The sequence below is a fragment of the Harmonia axyridis genome, chromosome 3, assembly GCF_914767665.1.
Source record: "Harmonia axyridis chromosome 3, icHarAxyr1.1, whole genome shotgun sequence".
In the NCBI taxonomy this organism is placed as follows: Eukaryota; Metazoa; Arthropoda; class Insecta; order Coleoptera; family Coccinellidae; genus Harmonia; species Harmonia axyridis.
The window spans coordinates 36041352-36068498 of NC_059503.1; the positions used below are offsets into that span (position 1 = coordinate 36041352).

The following is a 27147-nucleotide window of genomic DNA, read 5'->3' on the forward strand; positions in this document are numbered from 1 at the left end:
AATATATATATAGATATAATAGATATAATATATATATATAATCTGTATCCCATTTGTTACCTTTCGGTGTATGGGACTGTATATAGATATAAAAACAATTCATTCATTCATTTGATTGTAAAATTTTTTTGTACATTTCTTCAATTGGATTGTTTTACAATATTATTTTTCTTTTAGGTTGTGATAAAGAATATCTGCATCAAATCCCTTTCATTGAACATGTTGAAAACTGTTTGAAAAATACCAATTTTCGTTGTTATTATGGCAAAGGAATGAACAGCTGCCAGACCCCACACAGTAATTCAAAAGACCTGGTCAACCACTGGGGAACTACTCATGATGTGTACCCATTGAAGTGCGCCTATTGTTCTGTCGGAGATTTTGACCTGAACGTCATGATGATACATTTGGTATTGGAACATCCTACCTTACCACCAGATATAATAGACCGGTACAATACACCTGTCAGTAGAAATAAGGTAAAGATATTCTGAACAAGAGTGTATCGAGCTATGATTTAAAAAATATAACTTTTTGCAGAAACCACCAACCATATCTAGTGTTCAGTGTAACTTCAAAGAACTAGTTTTCAAGTTGAAGTCGTATTCGAATTGTCTTGTGCCTAAGACAGCAGAGAGCCTACAGCTTCCAGTAACCTCCCCCACAGTCACCCCTCCAAAGACCATGCAGACTGCATTTGAGAATTTCGTGCAAATGTCTAACTCAAAAACCATTTCCCCTTTACCAAAAGTGGCCCCTCTTAGTATAGCACCTTCCATAGCCTTGCTAAAGCCCACCTCTAAAGCCAACGTAATTAATGCTGGTAGTGTTGTTTATTGCTTATCTCCAGCTCCAAATAGTCAACAATCTCTGTTCAAAGCTATCGTCGTAAACAAAGACAAAACCATGGTGTCCCAAAAGTTGCAGTTGGTAGCTCCTATGAGTTCCAAGACAGATGGGAAGTACCAAATTGTAAATAAGATAATGCCTATGGCGCCACCTAAGCTGGCTCCCTTGACCGCCATTCAGAATATGTCGTCTATGAATAAGGTTATTTCTTCGAGCAGTGATATTATAACCCTGAACTCACCTGATGCCAGTAATCAAGTTAATCCTAACGTGATTACGACGGGCATGGAAGAGAGGTTGTGTAATATTCAGAAAGATGGCAACATCGCAGGTGATTCAGCTGATATGGAGAATTTGGAGGAACCTATGGTGGTGATCGATGATGATTTAAGTGAGTATTCATGTTCTACAGATGAAAGATTTGATTTTTTAGTAACACATGCTATAGTATAGATCAATATTTTTAACTGAATAATCGAGAATATTTAAGGCAGATGTTAACAGATAAGATTTGAATGTTTTGATTTTTACTTGATGGTAATCAAAGTTGATAAAAAATACTCTTCCAAAAAATTAACGCAGCAATTTAAGCCCAGAATAAAAAGATTCCCAAAATAAAATGAATTCAAAGATACTCATGATACATGAAGTATTCATGCAGTGTGTTCATGAAATGCATGTGGATATATCTTCAATTATGGTTTTTGAGCGTTTCCCAGAACAAATGTCATATCATTTTGTCATGATGTCTGATTTTTTAATTTGAAGCCGGGAATGGTCTTCATCGATTTGGAAAACCGTTAACTTGACCAATCTGTGGCTAAAAAACTGCATTGAAAAATATAGGGTATTCCGTTTAAAAAACACCCACATATTTCTAATGAGGTAATTGATTTTTATGGTCTGTTGGGTTATTTTTTTCCTTTATATGTGTTAGGCTACTTCGGCCATCTACACAGAGAACATTTCATTTTTACTCAATCGAGTTCATAAACGACCACCAGACATGCACAACATCCATGAACTAGCCAGGATTCGAACCCGGTACCTTCGGCACCGCAACTCTTTAGTCCACTGTACTACCGAGGTGGTGTCTGTCAGGTTATGAGTATCATATAAACCATAAAAATTACCGAAATAAACGTTTTCGAATATTTCGAACAGAAACCAAGATATAGCGAAATATTTGAAACAGTAATTCTTGATAAACTCAGTGTAACTCAAGAACGAATCGAGATATCTATGATCTGCTTTCTGATAGCTTAGTATTTCAGAAAAAGATCGGGGACTTGAATATTTTTTCCTTTCACCAGGCTCCTTGGAAGTTTGGCACTCGGCCGCATGTAAATTAAAGACTGAACTTGACTGCTCAACTGAAAGGCGCTTCGAATTCTGAATCCTAGAAAACGGGAGCCAAAAAAACACATATTGTATTGCATATATTGTGTTTTTATTATTACTTTCTCTAAACTATATATACAGGGTCATTTACGGGGGGAAACATTCATGATTAAATTTATAATTAAAATTAGGACCTAATCTGTGATCATATCTGATGGAAAACATTTATGATTTATTTGCATTATATATAGATGTGAGTGAAGTGAAGATTTTTTTTCTAGAGGTATGATGAACCAAAAAATAAATTCATATCAATGTGATATGATGAGTATTATAATTATTATTATTTGAACTGGGCTCGCTTTGGTTCGGTAAGCCTTCCGGGAACTGCGATATGATGAGTAAGTTTATATTTTATTTTGATATTACTGTTTTGCGTAGTTGTTTCAACCCTAACATGGGATGATCGTCCAGTAATATGTGATTTTATTATTTTTATTAAAAACAGGCGAACTGGGTTTGGAGTAATTTAAAAATGAGGACATCATGCCAGACGGTGTCGAATGCTTTTTTCTTATTTTTGAAAGATCTGACGAATTTCGGTCGGGGAAGTAATTCCAGCGGAAGATAATAATTTTTGTTAATGAAAGATTAAAATTTTTCTTCAACTGTTTTTTCAGTTTCTCTGTCAATTTATGGGTTTTTGAAAAAAGATTCGACCGAATGCTCAGCTTCAGAATAGTCACCAAAAATCAGACCTTGTGCTCCATGCAGGTTTGAAATTCCAGCTGAAGGTTGATTTGTTTTCATCGAACGCATTATTCTTCACATTTCGTTGGAATTTGTTAGGTTCTTCGTAAAATTTTCCCATTTTTCGCTTTTTAAAGAGTTTGTTATACCTCTAATAACTGAATGTCTGTATTCCTGATATGAACCTGCACTGTAATTTCTTTGCAATCTTTTCCTCATCTTATTTCTTATTTTAATGAGTTCTAGTATATATGGGGTAATTCTAAATGGTTATTATCCGGGCGAGTTGCCTTGTTTGTCGCTTGATGTAAACGAAGTTTTATTGTTTTCGTGAGATTGGAAATGTTTTTGGTTATGTAATTTTCGGAATTTATGTTCGAATTTATATTTAGGTTTTGATTATGTAATTGTTTGAAAAGTTTCCAATTTGTGAAATAATTGATTTTTTCGAATTAAGTTTGAGAATTGTCGCTAATACTGGGAAATGGTCTGAATCTAATGCCTGAATAGTAAAAGGTTGAGAAATATAAAGGTTCTTAATAGCAAGTCAATTGTAGAGGGTGAACAGTGATGGACCGGATAATAAGTGAAAAAGTTTTTCGTAAATTTCAAAATAAAATTTGTTTTATCTAAGCAATCCTTAATGATGGCGACATTACGGTAAGAGTTAGTATAATTATTCCAAGAAGGGTTTCTACTGTTGAAATCGCCTTCTATTATGACTTTGCTACCTAGCTGGGCTCATGAGGTAGCTAATTTCTGAGGTATCCATGGGAGTTTGATGACCTTCATAAAAATTTATGATGGTTATATTTTCAATTTGAACATTCTGTGATTCACAATTTACAGTATGGGTTGGAACTTCAATTGGTTTGAAATTTTTCCTGTAATGAATTAAGAGCCCTCCACTGGTTATTTTGGGCTTATTTATAAAATAGGAGCCTGGTTGGGTGGTTTATAGTTCTCGAGATGCTTTCAGTGAGCATCGAATTTGGAACACCCTGAACAAAACATTATCTCCCCGAAGTATGGATTATTACTATATGAATGAGAAATCTTATTGTTGAAATTTGGGATGACAGTGAGTAAATCACCATTAGGAGAATACTTTTGAGCATGAACTGTCGTTATAAGAGGTCATCCGAAATAAAGTTTGAAATATGTTATTTTTACTTGAAATGTTAAATCCTTCTGTTCACAGGTTCTTTTCAGCTTGTGAATAAAAAAAAATTCTTTCCATCAATTCAAAATGTCTGGAATTCCACAAATTTCTTCTTCTTGCACTGCTTATCCACTAATGGTTGTTTGCGATCACCCTTTCCATCTCATCTCTATTTCTCGTGGTGTGAATTGAGGTCTGTATTGTTTTAAGTCCAATCGACTGTCGAATATTCCTGAGGTAGGACTTCCTTTTCCTGTCAATGCCTACTTTTCATGTCTCAATTGTCCAAATAAGCAGTTTTTCTTTTTTTGACTGTGGTAAGTAATTCACGTTCCTTGCCTACTCGTCTGAGTACTCCGTTAATTGTCATTCTAGCAGTTCATGGAATTTTCAATATTCTGCGGTACGTCCACATCTCGAACGCTTCAAGTTTGTTTATTGCATTCGTTTTCAAGGTCCACCCAACACCTTCGAAAGCACCAAGGTTTCTTGTGATTGCCCCGAATTTGATCTTATTCACGTTCATGATCATCAGCAATTATTATGATTATAAGCAATCAAAATTCCAATATCAGCACCATCAAGTGCATGTTGAAATACTGCCTCGGAGTAGAGACCCCTCTTCTAAGGGACATGCTGTTGGAGACATTGTTGTCCAACATTACCTTAGCAGACTGATGGCAATATAGATTTTCGACGCATCTAATAATCTGGTCTATGTCTAGATTCTTGAGAATTTGCATGAGTTTGTGGTGATTTACTCGGTCAAAGGCTTTTTCGTACTCCAGGAAGCATAGGCGTACGTCCCTCCGCACATCGTTACAGTTCTGAACCAACATGTTAACGGCAGTTATCACTCCTCTTGTGCTCATACCCTGTCTCAAGCCAAATTGAGAATCAGCTATAAGTACCTTTCGCTTTTTTTGAATATGTGTTGATGATATATCTTAAAAGAAAAAATTCACAAAATTAACTATTATTCAAGTAGTGCGGTGTTGGTAATGATTCTAAATGCAACTCCGACATAAGATATGACAACGTCTGGAGAATACGGCGGGTGGTGTAGGACTTCTCATCTAAACGTTTTCAAGTATGTCATGCCGTAAAATCACTTTATCATGTCACTCGTTGTATCGCGGCCGTTTGTTTTTCAATGCTCGTCTGAAACGCATTAATTGCGTTCGATGAGGATTGTTTCATTCGGCTTTAACAACTTATAATACACTACGCCGAGCTGGTCCCACCAAATACTGAGCATGATCTTGGAACCGTGAATATTCGGTTGGGTCATCGACGTGGAAGCATGGCCGGGACATCCCCATGATTTTCTGCGCTTGGGATTATCGTGATGAACTCCAGTCACAATGCGCTGCAGAAATCCCTACCGTCTTTGCCTTGCAAGCAGCTGTTCACAAGCAAACAAACGCCGTTCAATATCTCTCGGTTTCAATTCGTACGGCACCCAATTGTCTTGTTTCTGAATCATTCCCATGACTATCAGGCATTTTGAAATGGCTTGTTACGTCACTCTCAATGATCCTGCCAATTCTTGTTGAGTTTGACACGAGTCTTTGTCTTGACAAAGACTCGAATTAGAGGCATTACTTGTAATGCCTCTAATTCTGCATCTTCGAAAACCTTCTCTCTTCCACCGCTGTGCTGGTCTTCGACGTAAAAATCACCGTTCTTGAGCGTTGAAACCACTCTCGGCACATTCTTTCACTAATTGCGGCCACTCCATAGGTATAAGAGAGCATTCGATGAGCCTCAGCCGTAGATTTTTTCATATTAAAGAAGAAAATTGAAACTTCCCGCAACTGACGGGAGTTTGGCTCGTAAGCTGATATGTTTAATCGAGAATAACTTTATGATGCAGATACAAATCGACTAATATTTCGGTGGCGTTATGTTTTCAACTACCTACACTTATTGTATGGCATCTACAATCTATTTATCCAGACGACGGTTTTCTTCAGCCAGTGTTTCAATTATTCTTTCAGGATGAATATAAATTTCATTTGAGATGTTTAACAATGCTAAGTCTATTTTCCGACGTATGTTTTCTTAGATACATTTTTAAACGTCCCAGAGTCGAAAAACTCCGCTTTTTCGTTGCTGTAACTGTTATCACAGGTATGGTACGAATTATTAAAAAAAATAAATGAATGTTAGAATACAATTCTTTATTGATATGTACTAATAAATTTTTTGAACAATATTTGTTGAAAATTGAATTCTCTGCAATCATTTTATATTCAGCACTCCACAGCATATATTCAGATTTCAACAAATTTTCGCTTCCATGCGATATATAACAAATTATATGTATATCGAAAGGGGAAAAGTCTCTCGAAAAGTTAAACCTCATTATTTTTTATACTTTTTGCATCCTCAAGCAAAATATTCCAAAAAAGTCAAAATTGACATTTTGTTGAAAGTGTAACGTCATTCAAAGTTTTCATAGCATGCCACAGACCAGGAAGTTTTGATATCTGATCAGTGTCCAGAATCAATTAGGTTATTAAATAAAAAATTTATATGCGAAATTTCGGGGAAAATGGAACAAGCTCCTACAAGTCCTTAACACGTTAGAGCTTTTCTTATTGAACGATCGTTCCCCGAACCAATCACTTTATTATTTCGTCACTATGTGCATAACGTACTCGAGTCAGAAAAATTGAATTTGACCATGAATAGGTGATCAGTGAGTAGAACTTTATCGTTTGAGAAGGTTCTACTCGCTGATGACGCATTCGTGACCAACTTTAACTATTTACTCTGGAGCAAAGACCTAGATACTCCAAATTATACTAGAATTATGAGTAATCTCGTGTTTTGAATTCCACAACGTTAAAATTTTTTATAATTTTTGAGCTCTATCATTTCGTATCTATTATTCCTTGTTTAAGAGGTAATGATGAACCACAGTCTACAATGATCCTTTGATCAATAACCCAGATATTCAACTCAAAATAAATTTATCTTAGTTCTTAAATAGTCTTCAATTTTCATGAATATATTTCTCTTTTTTACTGTTCAATTTATTTCAAGTCGGTATTTACAATGAAGTTCCTGTTCAAACGTATCTATCTATACAGTTTAGATATCAAAGGGTGCATTCAACTCTACACCCCTCTGATAATTCTCCCCTTTACAATTTGACTCCGTCAACTGCTCAAACAAAATTATACCTACATACATTTTCCGGACTGACGGACGCGATCGGCTGAAATGTTGTGTCTTATATTAAACGTACTACACGGGTTATTGCTTCTTGTCCGCTTCATGAGTGTTTTATTAGGTCCGCATATTTAAATCGGGTAAACTTAAGTTATTTATTATTGATTGCATTTATACATGAAATACCTGTAGATTGTCCAAACAATTTCTGTACATAGAAATAATCATTGATTTACTATCCTTACTTACAAGATATAATACAATTTTCTTCTCTTTACTTCTTTCTTTAATATGCGATATGTGGTACCTATATATGGAATTATTCATATTCTCCTTTATTAAGATGCACGTTTCATCATGTATATATTTCGACTTGATATTAATTTGAAACCTCGAATTTTCAAAAGCAGCATTTTTTTTTAGTTCTACAATGTTCAGTAATACATATTACATCCGGAATTTCAGTTGTACCCAAGAAGGTTTTTACGGTTAATATTTTATTAAAAAAAAAATACAAAATAATATTTTATTTCTTATACACTGAATATTTTGATACATTATTTTTATTCACCTTTTTCAGTATCTATTCAGTTTTTTCTTTACAGTTTGTCTTTTGGTAATTTGTTGAATGGTGTGTGTAGTCTTATTTATTTTAATTACTGAAAATACGATAGGTTCTCTGTATTCTCTACTTCTGAAATTCTGACGTAAAAAATCTTTTTAAATTATAGACGTCAAAGCAGTCTTCTTGATAAAGGTTATTTGATATAATATCTGGGCATATATTTACATACTTATACAGGTGTCCCGGGAGTAACTGTACCAACCCTTATCGGAGGTAGAGTAAGACTAGGTGAGTACGGATTGACTATAAAAAAATTATTTCTGCCTTTCCTCAGCGAGCTACATGGTCAGTTTTCATATTCATGGAAATACTGAGACTATCATCAGAAACAAACTCATCGACGGAATTCATTGAAACTTGGGATCTTATTGACACATGCTATGCATGTCAGAGAGTCAGAGATATATTAATTATCTCAATATTCCAGGACCGGGCTCATTATGCCTCATTTAAAGTGTTGGTCGAAATTGATTCTTCGCTTATCAATTGGTGAAACATAATTTCAATATTGGTAAACGAAATAAAACACTTGGCTGTACTTTTCTTCGCCATTTTAATAAATAATTCACTGTTGGCATGCATGTTTCGAGTTTCATCCCATTCTCGAAACCGATTATATATAATTTATACACACAAGTACAAGTACATATAAATTCTACGTAACAGATGTTGAAACCGGAGACATTTATTTGATCATTTACAATTGGGAGTTTTATTTTGAGCTGAAAATATTTTCAAAAACTCCAAGAGATTTCTTTATCACCTCTGTAAAATTTTGTTTTATTAAATCTATAAAATGATTGGAAGTGATGCAGTGATTAGAAAAAACCAGATTCATTTTGAAAATAAGGTATTTTATGTACTTCATTTCTAAATCCGAGAGATCGACCGGCCTATGAAAAATGCAGAACATTCATCACAAAACAGCTCATTAACACCACTTAACTATGTGAAATAGTCGATCCTTAGAACTAAAAAATATTATAAATCTCTCAATATCTTAATTTTTTTTTATTCGTTCATATAATATCAATATTATTTTGTCTGATTGGAAGTGATGCAGTGATTAGAAAAACCAGATTCATTTTGAAAATAAGGTATTTTATGTACTTCATTTCTAAATCCGAGAGATCGACCGGCCTGGCCTATGAAAAATGCAGAACATTCATCACAAAACAGCTCATTAACACCACTTAACTATGTGAAATAGTCGATCCTTAGCACTAAAAAATATTATAAATCTCTCAATATCTTAAATTTTTTTTATTCGTTCATATAATATCAATATTATTTTGTCTGATTCTTTTACAAAGTTTATCACTAAGGGCTCATTTTCAAGGTGATAGCAACTATCAAGTTGTTTATATGGTGATAGTTCCTGCGATAGTTACTATCATGATAGCAACATCGTGATGATACTATGATACAGAAAATGAGCCTGGATGGAATATAATATAATTGATGATTACAATTTTTTTCATTCGATTTTTAAATTGAAGTGGTTAGACTTGTTGTTTTTTAATCATTAATTTTTTTTATGCCAGGAGAGTAATCGTTGTTCTTGGCTAACACTTTAAGGCTTTGAACTTCTTTTTCAAAGTTCCTCATAATGGAATTGAGATAAGTTTATGTACTAGGGTGTGAACTGCTGTTATGGATCAGAACATCAGAGAAAATGGGTTTTCTATATATCGATGGTGTAGCGCCTATGTGCTAAGTGCAAAAAACTTGTTCTGAGAAAAACGACTTTTAAGGTTTGTCATCATCAATCAATTAAACTTATGACTTCAGAACTCCAAAAGTGATATAATATAGTTTCTAGATATTACTTACATTACCTCCAAAATATGAATATAAAAAACAAATTACGAAAATATGAATTATATCTAATTATGCACACAGATGTGCGCTATGCCATCGATATATCAAATTCAAGATGTTCATTTTTATTGTTCCTGAATATCCAAAAAATTATAACACTTATTGTAATCTTCTATTTCTTCTAATTTCTGCTAGTTTAGCGTTGTTGTTTCAGTATTAAATGAGTTTATTGAAGCTCCTGACTTTTTAGGAAGAATTTAACGTTTCATATTCAATCACGAGATATTTCAGTACTGTTTATGTAAATAAATTAGATTTTTAGAACAATGTACAATTTCAAGAATTGAAAATGAAATTTTATATGTGACAAATTTAAGTAATACCGCGTATTGAATCTGAATTCACGTTATTTTTGGAAACCGAAACCATTAATTCAAATTCGATATACCAAGTGACATTTTCAACCTGAACACTTTAAATGAAGAATAATGAGTCCGGTTTTGGAATATTGAAATAATTAATATCTCTTTGACTCGATCTCAGCATAGCATGTATCAAAAATTTCAATAAATTCCGACGATAAATTTGGTTCCTCAGAGTGTTTGTTCTGATGATAGTCTCCATGAATATGAAAGCTCACTCTGTAACTTTCTGAAAAAAGGAGAAATACATTTTTTATAGTCAATCCGTACTCACCTAGAGTTATTCTACCTCTAATGAGAGTATGTATAGTTACTCTCGGGACACCCTGTATATCAAATAGATATATTTAAAACTGAAGGTTTTAAGTTATGAACTGACCGACGCGGGACTGCGGGTGCGATGCGTTAGTTGCGGCAGCGGGCAGATTGTATAGCATGCACACCTACGTGAAAATAATGAGACACGATTATTAGTATGAATCTAAAATTATGTATGAAAGTGACAGTTTTTCGGAAGACGAAGTTTCACTGCTCAACGTCGTAGATTATTATTTTTTTTTTAATATCCCAGAATCTGTTCATGAGATTTCACTGAAATTTTGTGTATGTGTATAAATTTCAACGATAAAATGAGTTTTTCAAAAATTACTCTATGTAGCTTTCAAACGGGATAAAATAATCATAAAGTTTTTCTCCTTTGATAATCTACTGAACTACAGAATATCTTTCGGAGAATGGACTGATTTTTTCGAACTTATTCACTGTCCTCTGATTTCTGGGGCAACAGATTTTCGGTTATTGTATGAGCAGATCAAGTAATTTCGGCTGGAATATTTTGAAATTTTAATATATTTATCATCGTCCTTCAAATTCCTGTAAGTTTTCCTCTTTTTTTATTATTTCTACAGATCTATGTTATTGATTAGAACAATTTCTCCTGCTAAAAAATTCATTTACGGATTTCCTTTTATTTAGTTGACGGTGTCGCTTTTTTTTAATTTAAAAAATTTGAGACAATAATCTCTTCGTACGGGCTTAAATCCAAAATTTTGATTTTTTTTCAAGGTGTTCCTCCACAATTTTTATGTCATATACATAATATCCAAATTCCAAATACAAATTTTATTTTCATCAAGTTCAGTCACTCACATTCAGATTCTTGCAAATTCGGTGCCATATCCATTTTTCCTTCAGTTGTTCAGCTGGACATTTTTACACAAGCTAATATTTTCTACTTTCTACTTCTTAATAGGGTACTAAATGAATGAATCAGAAATATTCCAATTCAGAGTGTTACCAAATAATTGCGAAAGTTGTAAATGGCTGAATCCTTGTCGAAAATTAAAGGGTGTCTTTCATGTAAATAAAAGCTCTTAGGCCTTTCCTTGGAAAGTAAACCGCTCCCACAAATAAGAAAATATGTTTTTAATTTTTTTTTTCAAAATTACCGAAGAGTTGAAGGAATGGCATTTCGCGGGAATGTTCTACTAATAGAAGGGTTTTTTAATAAATTCATTTGTTGTGATCTTTTAAACCCCTATTTTATCTTTCAACAGAACTTTATAACGAAACAAAATTTCTCAATTCAAAGATATGTGTTGAAAATAACGTTCCATTGTAAAACTTTTCAGTTCCTTTTGGTGTGTGCGTAAAAGCATAAAATATTCTCTTAGCATCATAAAACCGAATTCGAGGATTTTGGACATATAATAACTTTTTGTAATTAACCAAGACATAGCAATACAAAGTTTTGATGCTTTTTGAATCATAAAATAATCATTATGGACTGGATAAAAGTACCCGTCTCTAACCTCATCCAAAAATTATACTTTCACAAAACCAAATTTTTTTGAAATCGTTGTTCCCTGAATTCAAATATGTATGCCAATGGTCTGAAAGCAAGGATACATTCATAGTTCTTTTTGGAATTATTTTCCTCTACAGTGTCAGAATATTCATCAAGTGTTCATTTTCCAGTTATATTATAGTTTTTGGATACCCCTTAATTATTATTTTTCTCGGTAGATAACGAGCGGGATGAGGCGGTAGACCCTCTCAGCTTGGACACCGAACATTCCTCATCCGGTCAAGTGTCGAAGACCCCCCAACCAAATGCGACCCCGATGCAAGATTACGATAGTGACTCGAAAGACATAGATCAGCATGAGATGTTGGTGCAGAAGTCCGGACTTGTCGGCTACCAGCTCTTCCGATGCGCCAAGTGTGATATGTTCTTCCCTGGCAGTTGGCAGTTCAAGGAACATCTGATCAATTCCACTCAGTGCAAATTTGAGAATTCTCCCCAAAAACCTTATAAGTGCTTCCATTGTGGCAAATATCTGAAGCACTACACCAATCTATTGGACCATTTGACTTACCATGGCCCTCCTAGGTTCACCTGTTCCCTCTGCAACAAGAAGTTCCCGCATGCGAACCAAGTCAAGTGAGTTATATATATTTTATTCCATACTACAGCTTTATGATACTCTGTATTAGATATTTATTTCCATGTTAGTAATAGTATATTCTTATAACTTAATTTTTTTTAGATATCATATGAAGACACAGCATAATGTTATCAATGTACAAATGCAACCTTTGATCCAGACTAAGGCGAATTTGAATAACGACAGTTTCATAGCTAAGCCTCCTGTGATTGGGTGCATCAAATCAACAATCAAAGAAACAAACAGTGAAATCGATGCACATAAAGCAACAGAGGTTAAGACAGTTTATTATTCTTTTGAAGCAGATCAGATACCTCAGAAATCTATATTGGGTTATGATATCACTTGCGGACATTGTAAAAAATTCAAAAATAAGGTTAGTTGATTGAGTTGAACTTCAAATATTCATTTTTTTTTATTCGACGCCTCATGTTTACACAAGTTATTATTATAGGTCCGATCAAACATCGTAAGACATCTTCTTCTTCACCAAAATGATAAAGACTTCACCGTACCAGACACCGCCCCAGTGAATCCTGTTCCTTGCCTGGAAAAAAATGAAAAAATGTTTGACAAAATGTGCAATCTTGCAAGCAGTTCTCATACAGGAGGAAGAATGGGGGGACAGCAAAAAGGAGAGAGCAGTAAAGGTAAGATTACAATAACAAAAACGTATTTCACTTCAAATAATTCATTTCAATATTTCTTTTAGATAAAGCTAAAGACAATAATTATCCAGCTTTTGTACCTAGCAACAAACGATATCAGTGCTGTGCTGTTGGTTGTAATTATTTATGTCTAGAAGAAGGCAATTTGCGTCATCACTTGACAGCACTTCACATGGAAGATCTTAATTTTGTCTGTGTTCATTGCAAAAGAGATCTTTCTGATGCAGTTGATGTCGACACCATAATAAAACACCTAAAGTTGCATGATCTGCATCTGTACAAGTGCAGTTACTGCGATTACATGCATAACTTGAAACACAAAATTGAGAGACATATTGGAGACGATCATAAGAATAAAGGTAAGCTCAAAAATAATCTTCTATAACTACCTTTGTATGACGTGGTAGTTTTTCAATTGATCATACATTAACAATTTCACAGTCAACATCAGTTGGGTTATTAGGTTAGTTAGAGGGTCTTAGTAATTGTAGTAGGTTAATAATAAAAGTATAATGTTTGTTTGTTTGGTGATCCAAAATAAATATCAATGTAGTTTATGAATGAAAGGTACTGAAGAAGAATTGTGCCACAACTGTACAAAGAAGGCAACTCCTTTCATCTAAGCGAGTATCAAGCAAAATATTCTTCCTTTGAGTAATGATAGTGTGAGTAAGAGACAAAATATAGAAGGTTTGAATACAACTTCATTAAAGGGATATCAAGATGATTGTTCATATTCCCTTTCATTATTGACAGTAATGATGAACACCATATTTCTATTTTTTGCATTGATGTTTCCGGGTGAGCCAGGACTCTGAATCGAATTGCTCTCTCATGTTATTTATAGTAGAAAGTGCCATTTATTGCCCTAAGCAAATGGAAAGCGACCTTTAAAATGATATCGTAATTTGAAAAACACAGTTTTAGTTACATATTTTGATTCACTTTTTATCTTGATACATTTGTTGCTGTACAAATTTATGATTTTTTAATTGTGTACCGGAGGTGTGAATATTATATATTCATTCGATTTTAACACTGAAGAGCTAATTCTTCAACAAGTCAATCTAAAAATGCTAACTGTATTGTAGTGGGTACAAAACACTTCTATTAATCATTGTAGAACCCTGAATATGAAATTGATAAAGATCAAAACGGCAGCAGAGAAACTAGTTTTTCTTCAATACCTTAGATCCATAACTATATCAAATATAAATTAATCATAATAATAATTATCAATATATCAAACCAAAATTAAAAAAAATCAATTTGAATTAATGCAGAGAGTACTGTTGTGACAATAAGAGCAATGGATGCTGAACCATACGATGATAATCAACAACAACCCTTCATACCAGTGGCTTTTAATCAAAAATTACAGAAGCCATGGAAATGTTGCATGTGCAAGTATAAATGTCAAATGGAGGAAGAGGTGATGAATCACGTCAAAAACAAACATAATATCGACTGTAGATACAAATGTGCTTTATGTACTTTCAAAACTAATGGCGTATCAGAGTTCAAGGAACATTTCAAAACTAATCATCCAGAAGGTGCAATTGATATCATATCGGTGTACCATAAGGATGATGAGAACAGTGAGCAAGTCCCTGAAAATGATCAGTTCGATACAACACCCTTGTGGTTGAGGGATAAACCAAGAGTAAGACATATTAGGGGCATACTTTTTGAAGATGATACAGCCATGAAAAAGAAAGCAGCTCCAGTTAAAACAGATCCATCAAAAGAGCTATCTGGGACCTCAACTACTAAAAAAAGGAAACGCAGCATGAGTACAGTAAATGAGCCTTTTAAGTTAGAAGACGAAGGGATTCAGCCAAAGAAAGAGACAATAGAACCAAAAATAGGGAATAAAGCTTTTGGAGATGTAAGTGTTATGGATTACAATGATATGAAACCTGTACTAAGTGTTTTTTCCTTAGGTAATTGTTATAGAAGATGATGAAGTTGATGGACCTTCAAAAACTGACAACAAAAAAGTGGATCCTGTAGATAATCAAGATTTAAATGACATTGAATTGATCTGTAGGTTTGGCGATTTTGGAATGCCCTTGAATAAACATTTTAAGTGTCCAAAATGCGAAAAATACAAGACAACAAAAATGAGAGATTTCATTCAACATGTTGCTGGGGAACTGAGATACTATAGGTATTCTATTTATAATAAAATATATTATGAAGTTAAAATTAGTGTATAACTGTCCTAAGTCTTATAATATTATGTTTTTTGATTATGTTTTGTAATTTGTTTTACAGATTTTCATGTAAAATATGCCAAGAGAAATTTATCACTCTAGAAAATATACAGATGCACTGCATTGATTATCATGACTGTTCTGTCAAAAGTCTTACTCACTTGCCAGTAGATGAAGCAATCAATAAATGGCTAACATCCTTACTGATAGAACAAAGAAAGATTATGGTAAGCTTGGGTTTAGCTTGCGATGAAGTTCCAACTCATATCGAAGATTTTCTTGGAAGGATGGAGTAAGTATCTGTTTTTATTTAACTTAGTACTTCACTTTTCAAAGGTTTTCCCAGTTACTTCTTTGTTATTAGTTTTGTTAATATGCCATTCAAAACTATTTATAACTTATTCATAGATGGAAATCTTTATTTATCAATTGGAATATGATAAAGATATATTATTTTGTCTCTAATTCAATTTGTGTTAATTTCAAAATTCATAGCATAACCTGAAATTTTAATTTAGTTGGTATTATAATAAAAAAGTATTTTTCCCTCAGGGTCCTTCCCAGAAGAACTATTAAGTGCAAAGAATGCGGCTTCGCAGTCTCTGGTTCTCAAGCATTGGACCGACACATGAAATACAATCATCCCCATATAGCTTTCACGCCAAAATCACAGCCACCTAAGCCTTCAGAACCTGCACAGCAAACAAGTACGTCCGGCAAGAAGAGACTTAGCGTGGCATCTTTGGAGGGTGTTACACAACCGAAGAAGATTAAAATGACTAAGACAATTCCAATGGTGAAAGATAAGTATGTCTGCAACGATTGCGGGATTGAGTTCAATTCGGTGCCAGAGATGGAATATCACTCCAAAGAAAATCACAACGGGTTGGTTGGGTACACTATCAAGAAGACAAATCTGCCAATCAATTCTGGAGTTCTCAGGTTTGTTCTTTAGAATATTAATTAGGATGGTTGAGAAAGTACCAAAAAATGAGCATTTGAAAGAGGGAATGAATTGTTAGGTTGCAATTCCACATGAAGTTTGAGAATTATTTGTAAATCAGTTTGTTAGCAAATTCCCTTTTTGAATTTTTGAATGGATAAAATACCAAACAAAGAAGCTGTTCAATTTGTGATTGGAAATTGCCGCTATTTTTAATATAAGGTGTACATTTTTGCTTCCGCCATTTCGCAATAGATGGCTGTAGCGGTAAGTGGTGGTCGAAATAGATCATAGATGTCATACAATAGGCTTAAGTATTTGTAAATATAACGCCATCGAAATATTAGTCGATTTGTATCTGCATTATAAAGTTATTCTCGATTAAACATATCAGCTTACCAGCCAAACTCCCGTCATTTCCGAGCAGTTTTAATTTTCTGCTTTAATATGAAAAAATCTGCGGCTGAGGCTCATCGAATGCTCTCAAATACCTATGGTGAGGCCGCAATTAGTGAAAGAAAGTGCCAAGAATGATTTCAACGCTTCAAGAACGGTGATTTTGACGTCGAAGATCAGCATGGAGGTGAAAGAGAGAAAGTTTGTGAAGATGCAGAATTAGAGGCATTACTTGATAAAGACTCGTGTCAAATACAACAAGAATTGGCAGGATCATTGAGAGTGACGCAAAAAGCCTTTTCAAAATGCCTGAAAGTCATGGTAATGATTCATAAACAAGAAAATTGGGTGCCGTACGAATTGAAACCGAGATATGTTGAACTGCCTTTGATTGCTTGTGAACAGCTGCTTGCAAGGCAAAGACGGAAGGGATGTCTGCATTGCATGGTGACTGGAAACGAAAAATGGGTTAATTACGATAATTCCAAGCGCAGGAAATCATGGGAATACCCTGACCATGCTTCCACGTCGACGCCCCAACCGGATATTCAGGGTTCCAAGGTCATTCTCAGTATTTGGTGGGACCAGCGCGACGTAGTGTATTATGAGTTCTTAAAACCGAATTAAACAATCACAGGCGATCCTTAACGAATGCAGTTAATGCGTTTGAGCCGAGCATTGAAAGACAAACGGCCGCTATACCTCAAGTGACATGATAAAGTGATTTTTCCTACAACTGCTATGGAAAGTAGCGTATTCTTCATAGCTTACTCAATTTCAAAACTATGTATTGCTCATACTGTGGGAAATATTATTCCCCACGGCACTTTGCCCACACCTTGCTTGGTAGACCAATGAAATTGCGCTTTTGAGTCGTTTCTATGGAAACACAATAAATTATCACATACTGTCAACGAAGGTCATTTTGATTTGAATCAAGTCCATTACTCGAATTATTGAAATTTGTGCAGTTGTAGGAAAAGTATAGTGTGCAACATGTGGAGAAAGTCCTTTTCTCGCTCGTGTGTTTGCGTTCCACATTCGCGAGAAAAGTTGGACTTTCTCCACTTGTTGCACAATATACTATTACAGCATGACAATGCTCGACCCCATGTTGCGAAAGTGGTCAAGACATACTTGGAAACGTTGAAATGGGAAGTCCTACCACACCCGCCGTATTCTCCAGACGTTGCTTCCTCGGACTATCACTTGCTTCGATCAATGATACACGGCCTGGCTGACCGGCACTTCTGGTTTTAGGAAGAAGTAAAAAATTGGATCTATTCGGGGATCGCTTCAACGCGGGATTCGTACGATGTCCGATGGACAGGACAAAGTAGTGGCCAGCGATGGATAATACTTTAAATCATATATATATAGCCAGTTTTTTAAAATAAAGCTTCGAATTCCGAAAAAAAAAACGGCGGAAGATATACAGATTTGGAAAATTCACTCGGAAACCTGTTAGTCGGGTCTGAAGTCTCTCGGTCTCGACCTGCGTGCGCGATGGAATCAGTAGCAATCCAAAAGTGATTTGCGTTAAACCATATCGGTTTGAAAATTAATTATGTTCAGTTTACAAGAGAAAATTCAAATAATAAAATGGTATTTTGGTGGTCAATCAATTCATGAGACAATAAATTAATTCATTGTTGCCTTTGAAGGTAGGACGATACCTTCAAGATCCGCGATTTCGAAAATAATTAAAAAATTCGAGACATGTGGATGTTAACAATAAAGTAGTTATTGCAGAATTGATAGACCTACCGAAACCATAAATGAAAATCGTCTGAATATAGAGGTAGATGTGTGTGCTGCTGTTGAAACCAGTGAACCTTGTTCAAGTAATCGAATTGCCGAACAAGTCGATATGAGTGATAGAACTGTTCGGAATATTTTGAAAAGAAATGGTACTTTCTCATAGCAAAAGCGTCCAGGAAGTGAGCACTTCCCGGACGGTTGCCGAAAAATATATTCTGCCACTTACGATACTTTGGCAAATATTAATCGATATATAGGTAACATATTTTATGTATTGCCGAAAATAATAAACCACATTGTTTAATTTGAAGTATTTTTGTAAGTCATTTTTTAGAACAAATTTCACTTATATTTCGATATACTATGTATACGTCCTAGAAATTTTGGCACATTTATGAGACATCCTGTATTATATGCTAGGCCATTCTTCAATTTATTAATTCAGCATTTCTTAATATGTCGTTGTATTCAAGCTTTTTAGACAGAAAATAGCTTTGTATTCTAGATACAAAAACAAAAGAGCAACTAATTTCATGGTTTTTGGGATCTCTGATATGAGAAAATGTTACAAAGTTGATATCATTATTGTACAATTCAAAAATCAAACGAACTAATTGTACTTATGATACTTTTTTGTTTCAGGATTACCTACAGGTGTCGTTACTGTTCTACAACTGGCATCAAAAGCTATCTGGAAGTTCACATTTCTAATGATCACCCTGGTCAAAAAATTGACGTTTATAGATTCTCCTGTGGTTTTTGTTCAGCCAAGTTTGAGACCCTTAAATCTTTCAAGCAACATTTCAAGAGTCACGATCTTCCTGATATGTTTTACTATGATGTTTATGATAGAAAGGTGGCATTACAACAATCTTCAATCTCAACTACACCCAAAGTGAAGATATACAAGTGAGTTTTTCTGAAATTGTTTTAAATGTTTCCTTAGTTTCATTCATCCACCAGTCATTCTTTTATTCAATAGATGAACAGTTTTATTCGGTAAAAATTGAACCCCTCAAGAATTATAACAAAAACACATCATGCACATGGGAAATAATAACAAAATACTGAGGAGTAGTTCTATGTCAGTTCTGTGTTATTATTATTACGAAATAAAGGTAATTATCCACTAGACGGGCCGCGCCGGAAGAATCCACCTGCTATGATACTGAGCATCTATTACGCCCTTCATATTTTTTTCAAAAAAAAAAAATATTCGGAACCATTGTGATTTGAACTTTTTGTTATCTTAAGCCACATAAGTACGCTGTGTATAACCAGCCCCATATTCTGGTAGCTTGTTTAGCTTTCAATAAGCTTATGATTTTTTATTGATCAACTGTTTCCAATTTGAAGTATCTTCGAACCGACTTTGAACCCAGTACATTCCATTTTGTTTCAGACAACATATGTCATTATTGTCATTTAGCTTTCTTCCTAGTGATTTGCTTGTCTTCGCACTCAGACAGTCTTCCCATCTACAGGGAATTTTCCCTTTTTAGGGAATTTTAAAGCCCAAAAGGGGAAAAGGCAATTTTTTATGAAATAAGTGAATTGAGAGAATTTTCTAGATAAAATTTATTTTATTAGAGATGTATAAAAATCCTGGTATCACAACTAAATAGATATATTTATTTAGATTTTGCTTTACATTTTCTTGTCTACCAGGTGGTTGGGTCCTTTTGCTTTGTTCACTTAGTACCATATCACTCACATTTGGTTACATACTTCAAATCTGGGTTCACATATGTCACAAACTACTTGTAATCACAGAAAATCCACTCTAATTTCTCCACAGCTTTCTTGACCACCAATTTTAATGAACGCTCGTTACATTAAATAGGGAATTTCTGGCATCCATTGAGAAAGTGTTCATTTCAAAAGGTTGGGAATACTGCTCTTAGGTCGCCTTGGCAGGCACCCGAGAATTCCTTTTTGCCACAGCGATTAAGACAGTCCTATTCTTTCTTCGATGCAAAGTGCCAGTCAGCTGTATTCCTAGTCTTTCGTTCACGACGCTTTGAGTAGTTACTTTCAGCATTCATATTTCTGAATTCATTAATTAGAGTGCATAGTGTGTTTTAATTTTAAGAAACATTCAATAAGTGAAGTTAAACACAGTTGAGAAGCAATTTGCCAGTTCCCAATTTCACCTGTTCCTTTTTGTGCAACGATATTGTAATATAGTCTCCGTTTTACATTGTAAAATATATCCTGTCAGTGAAGTCGTTTAGCGTTGATTCAAACAAATGACAAAACCTACAACCAATTGCAGTCTACTAAATCGGTATTTCTCAGTGTACAGAGAAAGTACAATACCACCATTCCGTACCAAGACCAAGGCTGTAGCTGGAAAAAAAAATCGGAGGAGTGGGAGGGTAGATCCGTTGACTGAGCTATAGAAAAATATTGAGTTTGTGACCAATGATTGTACAATAATATAATTTATACTTCCTAAGGAATCTCTCATTTTCCTTGGATAATTGTAAGAGTAAAAAGTCCCATAAACATGGACCTGCAAACGCTTTGTTTTCAAGATACAGGGTGTTTCTTGTAGCTTAATTTTTTGTGATGATTATATCAGTATATTGAATTTTTATATATCTTGGCTACAAATTGATTTGTCCCAAAACTTAATTTAATCATCACAGCCTACTAACTGGATCTTTATGATAATTTGGATATTACTAAAGATTACAAGAGAGTTGTTTGAATTTTTTTTCTTATGTATTTAGGACTTTTTTTTTAAATGATCTGAGGAATCTGTCATTTTTGTTCATACGTCCAATTTAGGAACACCCTGTATAACGGGTGATTTTTTAAAGTTGAATCAGTCAAAAATATCGAAAAGGAAACATCTTATGGAAAAATGTTTTGAATGAAAGTTTTGAGAGGAAGTCCAATTATGCCCAATCCTCTTCTATTTAATTCCCTCTTGTGGGGAGTGCGGGGGGTCAACTTTGGAATTTAAATTTTTTTTATTGCAGATTTGCAGATTTTTGTATTTTTTGCTGTAGAATTACAGCATTACCTTCGTTTGTTTGGCTAGATCACAAAGTTAGTTTTCTGTGTGACAGGACTAATAAGATACATAATTATGTCTATTGTCTCCATTGATGGAATAAACAGCGAAATTTGACGCGAGTACGTATATACGTATTATACCATAGGAAACGATGTGGAAATCAAGTAAAGTTTTACCTTCAATCTCCTTCAAATCGAATAAAACTGTTCACTAAAAAAGTCGCTAGCTTTATCTTGAACTTCATGTGTGGCCTCACTAGTATTCTTCTTATTCAGAGATTTTAAATTTAAAAGATAAATAATGATTTTATGTAAATAACCAAGGCTTCCATCTGAGCTGTCGTCATTCGTCAAAACGAACTATTTAGGAGAAGTTGGCGGGCACACCTTTGTACTTCTACCTTCCTTCCGTTTAAAAAGTCTTCATTTCAGCATTCTATGTTCTAATTCTTTCTTCCCCTGTCCGTATTGTATCACACATTGCGTTTTTTTAAACACTCGTTTCCCAAACAGAGCACGATATAATTTCATCATGTCTCTAGTTATCCAATTTTTAAACGGAAATTGATTTATTGATGACGAATACCTATTCATATTTAATCATCCGATCGGTCGTATACACGATAACTGTCGAACCGCAAAACCCAGAAACTTTTAGGGTAGGTTAAATTCGTTCGGATAAAAATCCGGTTCACAGAACCCCGTAAATGTGGCTGTTCAAAGTTTTGGTTTACTGATGATTTCCAAACTCCGTATTCGTTCGGAAGGAGATTCTGCATTTAGATATAAAATAATAATTTAATGTTTTATACAAAATCTCATGTTGATCGTGTCGGCAGACTACAGAAAATTCAAGAAGAATATTAGAAAATTATACCCTATATTCTCGTAAACAGAGTTATACAACTAGGTTGAAATTTAAGCAAAAAATCACTCTTTAAGTTATTATTATTATTGAGGAGGTTCCGTTCTACTGCGACCTAATGGTCTATTGTACCCCCCATCAGAGCTATTCTCTCCATAACGTGATCTACAGCTCGCCTTCCAGTTCCAGAGTTCTGATGAACTCCAATATCTGGGATGGTTTCAAGGAGGCTAATTCCTCACTTCTACAGAGTGGCCACTTTTTTAATGGGATTGTATTGGTAACTTTTAAACCATAAGAGTTACAAGGTCAGTCAAATGGAGAAAAAGTAGCATGTACAGAAGCATTGTCAAGCAGTTCAAACAAATCGAGATTATCACGGCCAGTTATTGAGATATCATCACCTGAAAATCAACTTCAAATAACATTGTATGATATATCGTTGAATTCAGCGTTAAAAGTTATTTCGTAGTGTCATAAAATGTGCAGGTCCGTATTGAAAAAAAAGAGGTTGAGGGTGGCCCAGGGAGTACGAAACGTTGGATACGAAATCTGATTACGTCAAATTGAGGATAATTTACTATCGAATAAAAAATTTCTTTAACATTTTTTTGATAATATTTGAAATAAAGTGGGAAAAGGAAAAATCAAAATGACAGAATTTACTTTTCTTATGATATCTCAATAACCGGCCGTGATAATCTCGATTTGTTTGAACTGCTTGACAATGCCTCTATGCATGCAACTTTTTCTCCATTTGACCGACAATCTAACTCTCATGGTTCAAAAGTTACCAATACAATCCCATTAAAAAAGTGGCCACTCTGTATAAGTTTCGTGGCCAAGGCAGGTTTTGCGTTAGCAAGCGATGGCGAGGCATTCCGTCACCAGGTGATCCGGAGTTTCTTCCTCCTCCCCACACAATTTGCACTCGTCATTTTCTGTTAGACCCATTCTCATGAGGTGTTTCCTAAGGCGGCAATGCCCTGTGAGGAATTCAGTGAGGAGGTGTAGCATATTCTTACTAAGATCCAGATATTCTTGGATCTTGTAGAGTCAAAGTTTCGAAAAAGATCACTTTGGAGAGTGATCCAGACCAGAAAGATTCCGTTTTTCTCTTTCGGTTACCTCCTTTTCCTGAAACTCTTTCTTGTAGGTGCATTTGTCTACACCACAGAAAGGTTCCGGGCCGATGAAAGGAGTTTGTGCTCCTTTTCTGGCAAGTTTTGCTTTGTTTTCAAGATACAATCAAAATCAATTAGTTTCAATTAAGACTGATTTTGATGAAACTTGTATTTTTTTTGGAATAAACATTCAGAAGAATAGTAGCGTGCAGTTATTTGTCCTATTAATGATTAAACTCCGGACGTCGGCGCCGCTGGAAATGATTTTAATTCTTAACACATTCAAAGAAGTTTGTTTCTCGAATTTATTCAACCCCGTTTGTTTGAACTTTTATTCAGAGAATAATCATATTATGTTGAATTGTTGACTGAATGTGTTAACTTAATTGCTTTAAAATAATTCCAAATTTTGAGAAACAACACGAATTCCTCTCTTCTTTTGAAAGTATTGAGTGTTTGATTCGTCAAACGATATATCTCCAAAATATTGTTTCTAGGTCAAAAAAGAAAGCTAAACGTAAGATTTTGACCTGTCACTAACACGGACTGAATCAAGATTGAGTACCTACTAACTTTTCCTTCATGCTTTTATGTAAACATCCATCCCTAAGAATGGTATGACTATTCATTTCATTTTTAAACTAAAGCTCATTCTGTTTTTCTTTGATCCATGTAGGAAAGTCAATGATTTTCAACCTTGATTTTTTTCAGGTGTCCCAAATGCCCATACAAGAGTAAAAGCAGCAATCCAAACAATATAAAACTTCATCTAACACTTCACGCAAAACCATTCCAATGCGGAATATGCCAAGGTTTATTCAAAACAAAACGCCAGGCAAGAACCCATCATTTGAATGAACACCCACATAATAACGAAGTAATAACAACACTTCAGGAAATGTTTAAGTTGGCTGACCAGATGTTGAAAGAGATAATAGATACTGCAACTATTGTGGAAGAGAGAGATAATACTCTAACAGATGACTTGATAGAAGAATCTCTTGAATTAGCAATTCAGCCTGAAGTACTGCAAAGTAATGATGAATTTGTAGACATAGAAACAATGGAAAATGATATAAGTGGCGAAAAGGAGTTGAGCAGAGTGGCTCATAAAGAAAAAAAACATTTTGCAAAAAAATCAACCGGTTTAAACATCAAGTCAGATGAAACAAAAGAATATTTCAGCTTCTATGGTGAAAAAGCGGAGTCCGTTGATTTGAAGAAGATAACTACTAATTTTGAGATAGGAGGCTCAAGAGTAAAGATTTCCTGTGAGAAATTGAGTAGAATGTATAATCTGAATCCAATACTTGAATTGAATGACTGCATGACCTTGATTATTGATGATGATGAAGCATTAACTTCTTGATATAAGGATTTCTCAGATAATGAAGATGATTTTTTCCTTTTCAATAATGCTTCTATTGAAGAGTTCTTGCTCAAGGATATAGATTCCTTAGATATTTTTGATTCCCTTTAAAGAGGGGGCTCAGATGGAACAAATAGGAAATAAAACTTAATTCCGGAATTTTTCCATGGACAATGAAAAAAGAATGTGATGTAAATTATAATGTATATATGAAAATAGTTTTCGTATTATGTGAGTGAGAAAAGCAAATGTGAATTTATTACTTTCTATGAAAGACTTGTTGGAATAAGGAACCTAGGATGAAAATGTGATATTAAGGCCAATTCTCAAATATTTTTGTTGATTTCGCTCATTGTATATAATATATAATAATGATTTTGAAACTACATTTTTGTTAGTTTGAACGACAATTTAATATTTTTGAAAATAAGTTAAAAGGACCTGTATTTTTTCTTTCAGTTATAACCTAAGACTTGGACAGTTTTCAATAAAATTCTAAAGAAGAGCTTTCAAATTGATTTCAATCTTCCTTCCCTTTCTCTTCTAGGCCTGTTGACCATGATGGGATTTTACATTCATGTGATTGATTCTTTGCACATTTGAATATTTGTCTTCTAGCTTGTTTTGGAGCCAATATGGAAATATTTGATCATAAATGTGTTAGGATCTTTTCAAAGTTATTTTAGATAATATTATAAAATTCAACTTTCATTAGTTTGCATTAAGTATTCTAGGTTCATTTTATTGAAGCTGTAAAATATTCAATGTGAAGTTTAAGAGGCACTAATTACATATTATATTGTGTCTTGCCCATAGGTAAAAGAGGTACAAGTTGATCCATATGATATAAATCATGAAGGCACTACCAAGAATGTTGAAAATAAAGTAAAACATCAATATTTTTTTCACTAGGCACTCATGTAGGTATTTCCAATTCGTTCAAATGTACTGTTATTTTGTGAAATTCAACATTTCATACTTCAATAATTTACTTTTTGACAGAAATTTGGTGAATGAAAAAGTCAAAATTGCTGCTAGGTAACAAAGTTAATAGCAAATTATAAGAATTCTTCAATTTTGGGTATCTTTATAAATTGAAATAAGTATATTTGAATAATTCAAGTCTAATCTAATCACACCATCATTATCATAATGTAGGATAATGCATTTCAAGAGTCTTTAGAATTCTTTCCCGGAATTCTCTCATATTCCTCATAGGTAGGAAACGTTTCAATTCCTTTCTGCATAGGTGTTTTCTTTCCAGCCTTAGCTTCAACTTTTACAGCGTTTTTCTTTTTTAAATTCATTACGGCTAAGTTTTTGAGGACTTCTTCCTCTGATGGGGGTTCTCGTCTTCGCCCTTGAGGAAACGATTACAAATTATTCAATATTTTCAGATTTTTCATAAGTTTACCCCTCAACCAGGCTTCCCATTCGGCTGGTACTTCCTGAAGAAAATTGTCTTTTTGTGGCGGTTCGAACCATCTAGATGTTCTCTGTCTATTGGAACTTTTAGGAATTTCAAAATATTTATTACCCATATAATCTGTTCCTCTTAGATTGCCAGAAAGTTGTCTTGGTTTGAAAGAATCTATAAAGCTTTTCAAAGCAATCATCCATAATCGCCTCGAAGGTTCTTGGGCCATCTTTTACAGTTTTATTGATTTCAGATTATTGGACATTGACAATTAAATAATTTTTTTAGGTTAACATGCTACGATCATAGACTAGGACTCTGGAACTTTTTCTATTTTATTGGGCTCGATGTTTATAGGTAACGAGCGTTCATTATTGCGTTCGGTATATGTCATCGTTCGCACCATTCCCACCGTAAACTCCCTAAGCGTTCGGCAAGGCGGGCAAATCACACCTTTCGCACCGTCTGCACTTTTCTTCGTTCGGTAAATGTCAACCGAATGCACCGGTGCTTAACCTTTCGCACCGCCTAGGTAGACGGAGAAAAGGGTGCGAACTGTGGACCATAGATTACAATAATATTAACATCATAGAATTAATAAAACCATTATTATTATTAGTTCAATGATTAACATAATAATGAAGAAAAGAAGTACGCCAAATTCTGTGGGATAGGAATTTTTGATTTCAAGAGGTTATATTGAACACAAATAAGTTTTTTCGGCAACCGTCCGGGAAGTGCTCACTTCCCGGACGCTTTTTCTCTGA

The 27147-nt window shown here is 34.3% G+C and overlaps 2 protein-coding genes across 5 annotated transcripts in view; one reads left to right on the forward strand and one right to left on the reverse strand.

The window, feature by feature from the left end:
* Positions 1-25468, forward strand: part of LOC123676387 — a 45069-nt gene extending 19601 nt beyond the window's left edge. For all 4 annotated transcript variants that reach the window (XM_045612264.1, XM_045612263.1, XM_045612265.1 and 1 more), the window contains 12 exons: positions 178-479; positions 541-1240; positions 12176-12593; positions 12700-12973; positions 13052-13247; positions 13310-13624; positions 14549-15153; positions 15209-15435; positions 15543-15773; positions 16034-16423; positions 19224-19490; positions 24306-25468. In XM_045612264.1, coding sequence (XP_045468220.1) covers positions 178-479; positions 541-1240; positions 12176-12593; positions 12700-12973; positions 13052-13247; positions 13310-13624; positions 14549-15153; positions 15209-15435; positions 15543-15773; positions 16034-16423; positions 19224-19490; positions 24306-24963 — 4583 coding nt within the window. In that variant the 3' untranslated portion in view covers positions 24964-25468. The remainder of the gene's footprint in view (positions 1-177; positions 480-540; positions 1241-12175; positions 12594-12699; positions 12974-13051; positions 13248-13309; positions 13625-14548; positions 15154-15208; positions 15436-15542; positions 15774-16033; positions 16424-19223; positions 19491-24305) is intronic.
* Positions 25469-25674: 206 nt separating this feature from the next.
* Positions 25675-26865, reverse strand: LOC123676388 (NADH dehydrogenase [ubiquinone] 1 alpha subcomplex assembly factor 2). The gene is made up of 2 exons (XM_045612267.1): positions 26378-26865; positions 25675-26323 (listed from the first exon to the last, which is right to left on the reverse strand). Exons 1-2 carry the CDS (start codon positions 26607-26609, stop codon positions 26133-26135), a joined length of 423 nt encoding a protein of 140 aa, XP_045468223.1. The 5' UTR covers positions 26610-26865; the 3' UTR covers positions 25675-26132.
* Positions 26866-27147: the final 282 nt, after the last annotated feature.